The 12,139-nt window shown below is 45.9% G+C and overlaps 1 protein-coding gene across 1 annotated transcript in view; it reads left to right on the top strand.

The window, feature by feature from the left end:
• The first annotated feature begins 564 nt into the window (after positions 1 to 564).
• The window catches only part of arid2 (AT rich interactive domain 2 (ARID, RFX-like)), a 46,950-nt gene continuing 35,375 nt past the window's right edge, over positions 565 to 12,139 (top strand). The window contains exons 1-3 of the mRNA XM_012851625.3: positions 565 to 1,046; positions 1,170 to 1,263; positions 2,231 to 2,328. Coding sequence (XP_012707079.2) covers positions 955 to 1,046; positions 1,170 to 1,263; positions 2,231 to 2,328 — 284 coding nt within the window. The 5' untranslated portion in view covers positions 565 to 954. The remainder of the gene's footprint in view (positions 1,047 to 1,169; positions 1,264 to 2,230; positions 2,329 to 12,139) is intronic.

Raw genomic sequence — 12,139 nt, 5'->3', positions numbered from 1 at the left:
ATATTGTGAGTGTGTTGTCTGAGACCTGGTTGTATTATTACAGCCCCGGTACTTATCTATCAATCAGCCATGATTTCTTTCTGTAAAATAACCATGAGTTTGTGGGGCAACAAAACGAGCTCTAGCTCAGGGGCCCACATCCTCCGGAATCTGGCCCTGACTGGAGATTAAGCAGAGCGATGAAGCACTGCATTGAGGATTTTAAATCAATGTTTAGACTTTTAAGACCTTTCCAGCTACCCTACTATGAGTCTGAGTACTTTCTAAAGCTGGTTTAAAGTTTAAAGTGGGAGTATCTAAAATACTAGGTGACCACCATACATCTTCCGATTCAAATGATGATGAAGCTTTAGTTATTAAATTAGTATCATCCCCATCCCCCCACGGGTAATTTCCAAGAACCTTCTGACCCGTTTTTCCGTCGGCAGAGAGGAATTGTTAAACGGCCCCTTAAAAAGAAAACAGTGTCTATTGTTCCAGCAGTCGCTGAAGCTGGATGCTGCAGTACCACCGGTGGCCGCGCAGAGCGCTATGTGGCAGGCCGGGCTCCGCGGCCTTCACATCTTTTTGTCTGAGAACTGGGTCCTCTGCCGCTCTACAGTGTGTGCGATAGCCTCGGAGCTGCGTCCGTAGCACACTGTCAAACCACTCCAAACCAACACAGCCGCGACCAAAAGCACTAATTCAGCACCTTCAGCCATGGCGCTTCTAATCTACCGGTAAATCTGCCGTGTTTGGGACTGCTCGAGGGAACTTAGTCCGAGCTTGTATCGGGTTTGCTCTCTGTGTGCATCAGTCTTTATTAGCGAGCTGCCGCTCTCCTTGCTACCAGTTATTTCTTTAACTTTTTAAACACTCGGCTCGGCGGATGACTGAGCGCCGGCGGAGTATGGGATCCTTGGTGTCTTAGGAAGCGACTGAAGTGGGGTTCGAGCGTTTTTGCGTGCAAAAACAATGGCAAATTCGACGGGGAAAAATCTCCTAGATCAGCGAAGGAAAGGACAGGCTTTCCTGGACGAGCTGCGGCAATTTCACCAAAGCAGAGGGTGAGATTGGGGCGCCTTTATCCACAAGACATCCAACTTTAAATTCAAATTGCAGCAACGCGTGAGTTGCCCAGAAGTCTTATTTAAGCATCTGTCAATTTATTCGCTGTGTTATCCCAACAGATCGCCGTTCAGGAAGATTCCTATCGTGGGTGGGAAAGAGCTGGATCTGAATGCGCTCTATATCAGAGTCGTCTCTTTAGGTGGATTCGCTAAGGTGAGTGGGAGCCTAAAGTGTTATTTCTCCACTGGACTGCTGGCCGGACCGCTTCCGAACTCCGCGCGGATAACCCGGGACAAGTGTAACCCCCTCACTCCACACAACCCCCCCACCCACCCCCCCAGAAAGACGTTAGTGGGTCGATGTTGGCCTTGTGCTAGTTTGCCATGTATCTCTATGCAATGTGGTGGCTTGTGTTGTTGTGTGGTTTGAATCGAGGAGTCCCACCGCTCGCCGAGTCAGAGTGCAGTTGGAGCGACTCGAAATTAGCGGGCACGTTCGCCATCGATTATCGGCACGGAGCCCGGCCTGGGGAGGAGGGGGGAAGGCACCGTGCGTCGCTCCCGGCTTTTACACACAGTTCACACCCGGTGGAGGGAGGAGGAGGGGGGAAGCCTGAATACTGCTTCTCGCCATAGCCATCTTTCTTCGGCTTCACGGCAGGGCTCAGACTGTAGGCCTCAGCCAGAGGGCCCCATGTCGGGGGATACAGCAAACGCTGCCGACCCTTTACTCTGAAGACCCACCGCGAGCCGACGCGTCGCGGGGCCGCATCGAGGCAGCCCATTGGACAGTTTGGCCTCGAGTTGTTTTAACTTCGAACATTAGAGGAAAGAAGTCAAGTTAGCCTGTTAGCAACATGGCTAACTAGCTTAAGCTGGAACGTTTATGGATTCAGGCGGTTTAAATTCTCCAGATTTTAACTTCTTACAATTGCTAAACAAAAATACCACTTTGACCTAATAATACAAAAAACATTAAAAACTTTTTCTTTTGGTTTACCTCGTTTTAATTGACTCCGCGAAGTTTGAGAAAGTTATTGATAAACGATGTCGATATTGTCGGGATTCTCTGCTCTGAGTGTAACCGCCGCTGTTTTTAGTTGCCTTTATTTTGTTTATGTCCGTCTGCGTGTGTCTTTTTCTCTCTCTCTTCTAACCAGCTCCTCTGTCATTTTTTTTAGGTTTCTGACAAAAACCAATGGGTTGAACTTGGAGAAGAGTTTAACTTCCCGAGGAGTTGCTCCAACGCAGCCTTCGCTTTAAGACAGTACTACCTGCGGTGAGTAGGAACCGGGAGCAGCTCTCCTCCCGGGCTCAGGTAGCATGTGCCGAGTGTTTACACGCGCAATGATGCAAGCAGCAGGAGAAGCCCTCTCCTAGCAAGCAAGCAGTTGTAGGGACGTCTGCCAAAAGCTGTACTTCATGGCTTGAGTTCCATGTTAGGCACTGTTTTACAGCATGTTTGGAATATATTTGGTGTTCATAGTCTGGGTCTAACCTCCTGGATGGTATGTTGAGCAGCTCTGGATGCTCTGACTTGTCTTCCTGTTCCGTCAGCTGTTTATAATGGATGCAGAGCAGCTGGCATTTGTGGTTCAGTTGCAAGGATTGTTCAAACCCCCTGCCACCTGCCCTGCCGGATATTGCACCTGCGTAGCCATTCATATTTATTTTACCAGCAATTGGCTGTGTGAGGAGGGGCCCCTCTTATTTGTGTGTTGTCAACAAGTGGTAGCTAGTTGGAGGTAATTGGATTCGTGGCTGAGGTGGTTCCATGGGTTCACAGGACAGAAACATTATTGGGCTTTCAAGGTTTTTATGAAGGGAGTCTTGAAATCTTTTTTTAATCTGCATTTAGAAGTTCAAAAGTACCATTTTGTTTGTTTCTCACTAGATCAGCCTGTTGTCTGCTTTTATGAGTAGCCCTGCACGGTATCAGGAAATCAAACAGTTATAACGTTTTCCCTCCTCTCTTTCCAATGCCCCCCCTGAACTTTAGCATTTTAGGCACTGTGCTCTGTCTCATGTCGAGCCGGTTGCTGCTGTTAGACCCCATCCGACATCGCTGCAGCAGCATGCAAAGCGCATGTTTCCGACACTTACTGCATTCTGAACAACCTTCAGCGGTTAAAAGGTTTGACTCTTTTATGAGGTTCCACGCGGAAACTGCAAACTTTGGATCTGATTGGGCTTTCTTGTGATGGATTAGGACAAAGCAGCTTATAATTGAAGGGAAAGGAAAAGGGTGCATGTACACATTTTAATGCAAACAGATTTGAAAAGTCTGATATCACACACCCCACAATAAAATCCAGTGCAACACGTTGCCCTGCTACATATTCTCAGTTAAATGTAGGTCTGGACTTTGACTGGGCCCTTCTAAGCCAATCTGTTGTAGCTCTGGCTGGAGGTTGCTATCCTCCTGAAATGTGAATCTCGAGTGGTGGCGATCTTCTAGTATTAGCTCCATCTATCCTCCCACCAGCTCTTCTCCGTCTCGGCTGAAACAAATCGTCCCCACAGCATGACGCTGCCACCACCACTAACACGATACTCTGAGCTGTTGGTCATGAAGTGACAAGCTCCAGAAGGAGTTGCTACTTTGCGATGGCCCACGCCGTTTTGCACATAAGTGGTTTGACGTTCTGTTCTGGAGATCCACAGGTGTGTCAGGATTTGTTTTTCTTCAGAAGTTTCACCCACGTTGCAAAGAAGGGAAGGTGGCGCCAAATGACCCGTGTGCCACGACTGCCCCGTTGTAGCTCGTCTCCAGCAGTGTGCTGTGTGGACATCAGAGGCGGCAGGCCAGCCTAACTTGTCTCACATGAACAGACGCTGATAACGGAGACGCTAGCCTCGCCTCCCTTTGCTGCTCTTTGTGCAGATGCACTGGTCTGGGTTCAGCCTCCTGCTCTCCTACGTGTCACTTATCGGCAGCGGCGTTGAGGGAAATCTTGCCGCCGCTCTCACAGGTGAAGTGTGTTTGTTTTCAACTGCAGCCGGGTCAGACGCGGCGTGTCACTCCAGGACACTTGAGCTGGGTGGATGTTTGCTAACATCAAGTTCACCCTGATTATCCAGTTGAATGCCCACCTGGAACCGCTGTCTGTAGGCGTTTGCATTTGCAGCAGCAATGCGTGTGTGTTTTTTATTTTTATTTTTAAGGTGATGAATGGAAAAATGGCTGAATTATGAGTAAGTAGGCTGAAGTAGAGGCGTCCACTTTCTGTTTTTCACCGGAATGACCATCTGTTGCCCAAGATCTCCCCCGCTGTGAATGAATCGGACGATCTTCGGTCAGCACCTCCCACTAAGGAGCAGCACAACCTAACAGTTCAGCGTGCCGAGCTCCTGCTGCTGTCTGTTTGATATCTGAATGCAACTCTGTAATAAGCCGGTGTTCCTCTCCACTTTCCTGCTCTCACCACAATGCCTCACCGGCAGCGCTGAAGTGCTTTGGACTCTTAGAGAGGAGGGATCCTGGATCCTGCTGTAAGACTTGGGAAACAGGCGTACGCTTTAAACGAGACGCGTTCAGATGTGAGTTTTAGAGAATGTTGTTGATCGGCAAGTCGACATTTTCCGATGCTTTAGCAGCTTTGGTAAATAACCGACCAGTTGCTGAGTGTGATCCTGTACAAGGCCCAAAAACCGCAGACATGTTTTTCTGATTTTTATAACTTCTGTTCCTTTTGTCACCACTTCAAAGTGCCATAATCTGACCTATATTTTCTGTACGTTCTGCATTGCTTCATTCTCCACGCTGACGTGAATCAAGTCGTACCCCCTCCCCCCGTTGCTTGTTATAATTAGCAAGTTTGCACAATAAAAATTCAACCATCGCAGTAAACTGTGAGAGAATAAAAGCCCCTGGTGTTCGTGGCGCCTTTCCCTCCAGACTGCAGTGTTGTGCCTGATGCGGCTGGTTTAACCTCAGGTTGCCCTCATGCGCTGTGAGTCAGTGACATCTAGGAACTTTCAGTGAAGCCACAGCTCATCGAATGCTCAATTCCTCTGTTGGTTGTAGTCTGATGAAGCTCGAATAAGTAGCTGGACCTTTGAAGGATCAAAACGGAGGGTCTGCTTCTCTGGATTTGAAAGTTTTCATAACTTCTTGCGGAGTGTTGCCTTAGCATCATGTTAGGCACTGACAAGAAGTTATCAACCGCTTTGTTCCAATACTTCTTTTGACAGTAAGACTCTTTGCTAGATGAGATTATCATGCTATTAAAATCCAGAATGAAATTAGCACGGTTCTGTAGTACATATGTAAAGAAATAGAAGCTAATACTGATCTTTATCTGTTTTGATGTGTACACAATTGTATGGGAGGAAAAATGCCTCCCAGATTCCTTCATGTGCTAGTTTATGATCTGTAGAATGAAAATAACAAGACTTCCAAATGAAAGCATTTTCAGTATTTGACCATCTTATCCCAGATTAAGGTCAGTCAGAGGAAAGTTGTCTAAAAATAATGACCATTGCGTTTAAAATGTGTGTGTGTGTGTGTGTGTGTGTATATATATTTATTTATTTATGGATTTTTTTTTCTTCATCTTGAAACATAAGTCTATGCAAAAATTAAAGAATGAATACACATAAAATTTGGACAGTAGTTTATAGCGCTTGTTGTACAGAATATTATGCCTTTTTGCTGCTTTGCTCTTTATAGAATAATCCAAGTATGACAAGTTGATGCTGGCTGGTTATTTAGTCAGGCTATCTGCTCTGATGCCTGTCCTGCAGTCGGCTTCTTAACAGTCTTGCAGCTTGATGCATTCAAACATTAGTTTTAAAATGACGTTACCAAGGGATGCACCCGTATGAAAATTTTTGTTGATTATTAATATCCAACCATATTGTTCTCATGACCCATATCCGATATTTTCCAATATTGTATACACGGGGTAAGGAGATGTGTATAACTTTCAAAAACAGAAACAAAACTGCACTTGGATAAAATAAAAATGCCCCACTACCCTTCGCTACATCACAAACAAATCCCACACAGCTGACCCTGCTTCCCCCTTCTGAAACGGATACACAAACAGCAACAAGATGGGAACTATCACCAGTTGTTAACGGCCCGCCTGGTTCCTTATGTTCTTCCCACATAAGGAGTCACGAGAAGACTTAAGCCGACTATGTCCAAAGTGTGGCCTGTGAGAAATTTTTTTTAAATTATTATTATTAATTAATCGTCTTTATTGTCATTGCAACATACAACGAAATTTGTTCCCTGCTTTTAACCCATCACCCTTGGGGAGCAGTGGGCTGCCACTGTGCGGCGCCCTGTCAGTATGTGGGAGTTGAACCCAGAACCTTTGCGACACAAGAGCAATGCACTAACCACTAGGCCACCACCCCCCTGTCCAGATTAGTGCTGTCACTTCTAATAACTGGGTAATAAATATTAAAAAGGAAGCTTTAAGTATGTTGTTTTGTCCTGTGTGGATCAAACGCTTGGAGACGACTAAATTCCTGTACAAGCTGAGAAATGATTCTCAGTGATTTTTTTCACAGTCGAGTTCCTTTGACTTGACAATTTTGGCCCATGTACTGAAAAGTTTGGCCCCCCTGACGTAAGCTAATGGTGTATGTGTTTCTCATCGGCTGAAGATTATTGTCCTGTTGCTGTGCACAGTCACAGAGCCTTTTTACCTGGAGATGGCAACATACATGAACACACTCATCTATTATTGTGTTAAAGTACTTGTTAGTTGGGGTATCATCAGTGTGGGCTGAGGATTACCCTGATTCTGATGTCGGTTGTTAACTTTTATCTTTTTATATTGTGTTACCGTTTCCAGAGGAAAAAGAAACAGAAAATCCAACTCTGAACTTCAGCCCCGACAGAAAATGTTGTATGTGTTCAGTGGGTGTGAATTTTCGCAGCGCCTACTGTGGTTTCACCCTGCGTCTTGTCTGTTGGTGGATTCCCCCACTCATTTGAAACATCTGGAACAAGCAACCTCTGATCTGGTTTACATTTGCTGCGTTTTTTATTCCAACGCCACATCCTAACTGATCCTGGGGCTGCAGAGAGGCTCCGTTGGTGACTGCTTTTCGACAGAGATGTACATCCTGATGCTGTTTCCTTCCTCTCATCCAGAGTAAAGCAAACTTGTCGTCGCCGATTACATCTGAAGGCTCTGGAGAGTTTTTTGCTTCTGGTCCTTCTGTAATTTGACCTGCCCCCTAGCAGCGTGGGCCACCACTGATAGCCTAATCTTCTTCTCTCAGCTTCCTTGCTAACAAGCAGATGGACAGATCTGCCTAATGCCAGACAGCAGAGCTACAATCTGACTACAGCACTTTCTTATGTTTAGAAGACTTCCAATGTCTGTTGTAGGGGTAATATCTGTGTTTCTTCTGTGCAGGTAGCCCTCTCCATTTAGTAGAACTTTATCTGGGTTATAAACTCTAAATCTTTCCACTCTGTACAAAGCTGTTGTCAGTGGACGGGTAAGAAAACGATTCAGTTACTTGCACACTAGTTTAGTCCCGTACAGAACATAGTAAAAATTCCAAAATGTTGCGCTGGGATCAGTGCTCCCATTAGATGTCTGTACCAAACAAGTCTTTATTTATGATCAGAGTAGAAACGCCACACCTGAAAATTAACCCCTTATGCAGCAAGGCAGCACAGATATGACCACTAATAACTTTTTCTTTTTTTCATTTTTGGCAGCAGTATTCTGACTTGGCTTGACCCAACATATTTATTAAGATCATTACTTCTGTAGTTGCAAGTCTTGCAGGTTGCATAACCCTAATCCTGATAAACCCTACTACTCTGTAGGGTTGACTAACTTGGTTCTCTGCTGCTTTGTAGTTTTTAGCAAGAGCTGGACTCTTTCTAAAACTGTCCAGGACCAATCTAATGCTCTTTCTGATGACCGGAGTTGTGCTATTACACACTGCTTTAAGTTTTAATGTTTAATAAATAACTCTGTTAGGTATTGTCTGGTGAATATCAGCTCAAGGGCTGTGGGGGGTACTCCGGGAGTATGGAGTACCGGACCCTTTAATAAGGGCTGTCAGGTCTCTGTACGACCGGTGTCAGAGTCTGGTCCGCATTGCCAGCAGTAAGTCGGACTCGTTTCTGGTGAGAGTTGGACTCCGCCAAGGTTGCCCTTTGTCACCGATTCTGTTCATAACTTTTATGGACAGAATTTCTAGGCGCAGCCAAGGTGTTGAGGGGATCCGTTTTGGTGGCCTTAGGATTGCGTCTCTGCTATTCGCGGATGATGTGGTCCTATTGGCTTCATCAGGGCGTGATCTACAGCTCTCACTGGAGCTGTTCGCAGCCGAGTGTGAAGCGGCCGGGATGAAAATCAGTGCCTCCAAATCCGAGACCATGGTCTTGAACCGGAAAAGGGTAGAGTGCCTCCTCCGGGTTGGGGAGTATGTACTGCCCCTAGTGGAGGAGTTCAAGTATCTTGGGGTCTTGTTCACGAATGAGGGGAAGATGGAGCGGGAGATCAACAGGCGGATTGGTGCAGCGTCTGCTGTGAAGCGGGCGCTGTACCGATCCGTTGTGGTGAAGAGAGAGCTGAGCCAAAAGGAGAAGCTCTCGATTTACCGGTCGATCTACGTTCCTACCCTCATCTATGGTCACGAGCTTTGGGTCGTGACCGAAAGAACAAGATCCCGGATACAGGCGGCTGAAATGAGTTTTCTCCGTAGTGTGTCTGGGCTCTCCCTTAGAGATAGGGTGAGGAGCTCAGTCATCCGGGGAGGACTCAAGAGTAGAGCCGCTGCTCCTCCACATCGAGAGGAGCCAGTTGAGGTGGCTCGGGCATCTGGTCAGGATGCCTCCTGGACGCCTCCCTGGTGAGGTGTTCCGGGCACGTCCCACCGGGAGGAGGCACAGGGGAAGACCCAGGACACGCTGGAGGGACTATGTCTCCCCGCTGGCCTGGGAACGCCTTGGGATTCCTCCCGGTAAAAACAAAGTCTGGTAACGCAACCAACTTGTTTCATCACATAAGCCGCTCACACCCGCAGCAGCGCGAGCTGTGTCAGCCCTGACGCCGCTCCGCGTCTTTGTAGGAATCTCCTGGAAGTTCTTCCAAAACAAAGCAGGTATAGCAGCTAAACTGGGCTCCCTTCTTTGTGATAAAATGACAAAGCGTCCAAGCGGCATAAGGACATCACGCATGCAGTAATATACTTTATAGTGATGGATATGCTGCTTTTGTTTGCAGTTGAAAAACCTGGTTTCAAACAATTACTCGCCACTCTTGATCCGCGATATAAAGTTTCGGGACGCAAGTTTTTCTCTAACAGCGCTCCCTAAATTGTGCAACTAGTGCAGGGAATCAGTGCAAAATGAGCTGCAGTCTGTGTGTTCCCACGCCACAACCTCAGACCTCAGCCCTGTGTCAGCCTCTCAATTGACTAGAAATAGAATGGACCCTGAGGAGTAACTAGTGTACTATTCCCACCTAAATAGGCTATTTAATTTATTTGTTTGGTATATTTATTTTAGTCATTTTACTGGTCACTTTAGTTTATTCTTTGTCAGTATTTAATAACATAACTCAGGTCTCTTAAGTAATTTTTCTTTAAAAAAATTCTGTTATGGTTAAAAAAGTTGGTTAAATAGAGATTTAATTGGAATTCTGTGTTTGTGTTAAATCATTTAGCAATATCATAAAATGTCCAGGCAGAGCTGCACATAAAATATGGTTTTAAATATTTTCAATAATTATAGATATCGATCAATATGCATTTTTTTTTTTATCGATAAGCTTTTTTTCTATATTGTCCAGCCCTATGTTTGATACGACCCGTAGTTACGCTTTGTGTTATCCGGGAAGCTAATAGCATTTTTGCTAGCGGACATTCGCCGTTAATTTAAAAAATCTTCAAACTCTGTTTTGGTCATAACCAGCGGACCGGAAAACACAAACATTAATATCCCATCAATGTATAACACCCTTGTGAAAATAAAGTTGGTTATAACCGTAAAAACACACTCAATCCACATCAGCAATGCTTGGTTTCAAAATGCTAACAGGAGCTAGGTCTGTTAGCTCCACGTGTCTTAAAACACAGTGAAAACGCATTAAGTTAATCATTCTAAATTAACAATTTAACTTTCCCTGCTCGACTGTGCCAAATCTGTTGGTGCCTCTGTGTCAGTTCAGTTCACTTTGCGCATCTAGTTAGAAGCCGTTGAATTACTACAAGGAAAAGCTGGTTATCTCAGCAGCGGCTAGCTTGGAATGTGGCCATGGGGAAACGGCTCCATGTCCTAGCGGTAGGTAAATCGGGGACCTGTACTCGGCTTCCCTGCCGTAGCTGCTCTCTAGTCTTTGAGCCTGTTGCAGCGCCGATTTCAGATCACAAGGCTGATTTTGGCATAGATGGATTCTTTACTCCAGCGTCTGGTTGCGCAGAAGACTGACTGCAGACTTAGCTTCAATCCAGCTGGCTGTTCTCCAAACCCAGTCGGAATCTCCGCTCTGCAGAGGAGGATGGGAGTTTCTCCCCAATGTTGCTCCCATAAAGCAACGGGAAAATTAGAACGATTGTCTGTGGGAAGCATGTTGCTCCATCGTTCCACTGCTCTGACGGTGGCATTTGAAGGTAGGGAGGGGCTAAGCCCCGAGTGGCAGCTGTTCACATGCACATTCGCATGGTCCGGCCCAGCTATGTAAGCAAGAGACTGGAGAACAACACAAAGAGCTGTGGTGTGACGTCATACAATAGTCCATCTGAAATCTTACCTTTAGTTCTTCACATCATTATTTTTTAGGTGTTTCTGTCTAAATTATTGAAATGTTGCTTATTGTTCCTTTTAAGGTGTGTGTGTGTGTGTGTGTGTGTGTGTGTGTGTGTGTGTGTGTGTGTGTGTGTGTGTGTGTGTGTGTGTGTGTGTGTAGGGAGAGGTCCGTTGAGACACCTTTTAATTAAAATGGAGAATTTTGACCTGCCGACAATCAGTCTGAGCTGATCTCTGGCTGATCAGTGCATCACAAGTTTTGGTCTTTAGTTGTCATGCTCCCACCCAAACTTGTGACTTTTTCGGTACAGTTCGTCGAGTTTCTGCTGAACTATTTTTCACAGCTCTAATCTGCTCCATATTTCACATGTTATGCTTCTGATTGGCTGGGCTGCATATGGTAAAGCTGGTGTTGGAAGGATTGGCCAATGGGGTACCGCGCGCGAGCTATTTTTAGAAACACAACGTCACGATGACGTCACATCACGTGGTACGCAGTGGGGCAAACTCCGGAAAGCCGCCGTTGTTTTGCTGTAAAAGAGACATGCGTTAGCCTAGGTTTTACTCGTTAAAACGACAGCTTTTTCCAAATCTAAGACCATGGTTTTTAAACATTGTTGCTATGGAACGTGCAACAGCGACTCGAGTTACGCTGATCGGCCGCATATGAAGGATGTTTTCTTCAAGACTGCCAAGGAGAAATGTGTGCGCTGGGACCGGGGCGGTCGGCCTACACAACAGTTCAACCCGGAAAAAGTTACCAAATTCAAGTACATATGTAGCAAGCATTTTGTCGGAGGAAAGGGCCCAACCGAAGAACATCCTGACCCAATTCCAGCGACATCAAGTCAAGGTAAGAGTATTTTGGTGGCCGACATGTTAATAAAGTAGCGCCTGCTACCATGACAGCATATAGGCTATCATGGTAGCAGGCGCTAACATGATAGCCTGCTACCAGGATAGCTTACTCAAAAACATTTCAAATGAGACAAACATTAAACATATACCCATTCCTGGACGGTGATTGCAAACAACAACAAAAAAAAAAAACGGCCGACGCTGCCATGATCGCCGCGCAGGAAAAAAAAACAAAGCTTACCGTTCATCAGCTCGGCCAGTTTTCCAGTCTTTTTAAGCCCTCGAACCTCAAGCCATCGTTTGAGCTGAAGGTTGGTGTGTTCTTCCACAGTTCGACCAGTAATCCGTGTGCCTGGGACATCGTCTTGGGAAAGTTTAACGGCTGTAAAGTCGGTCATATCGCTGTTTCTGTTGCGCTTGTAATAGCTGGGTTATCCGTGCTTTCTCTCCTGTATGCCCTACCTAAGCGGCAAAAGGGGCGTTGCTCTTGAGACGGTGA

Source organism: Fundulus heteroclitus, unplaced genomic scaffold (genome assembly GCF_011125445.2).
Source record: "Fundulus heteroclitus isolate FHET01 unplaced genomic scaffold, MU-UCD_Fhet_4.1 scaffold_50, whole genome shotgun sequence".
NCBI lineage: Eukaryota > Metazoa > Chordata > Actinopteri > Cyprinodontiformes > Fundulidae > Fundulus > Fundulus heteroclitus.
The sequence above is the reverse complement of the archived record's forward strand: the minus strand, read 5'-3'. Positions and strand labels throughout refer to the sequence as shown.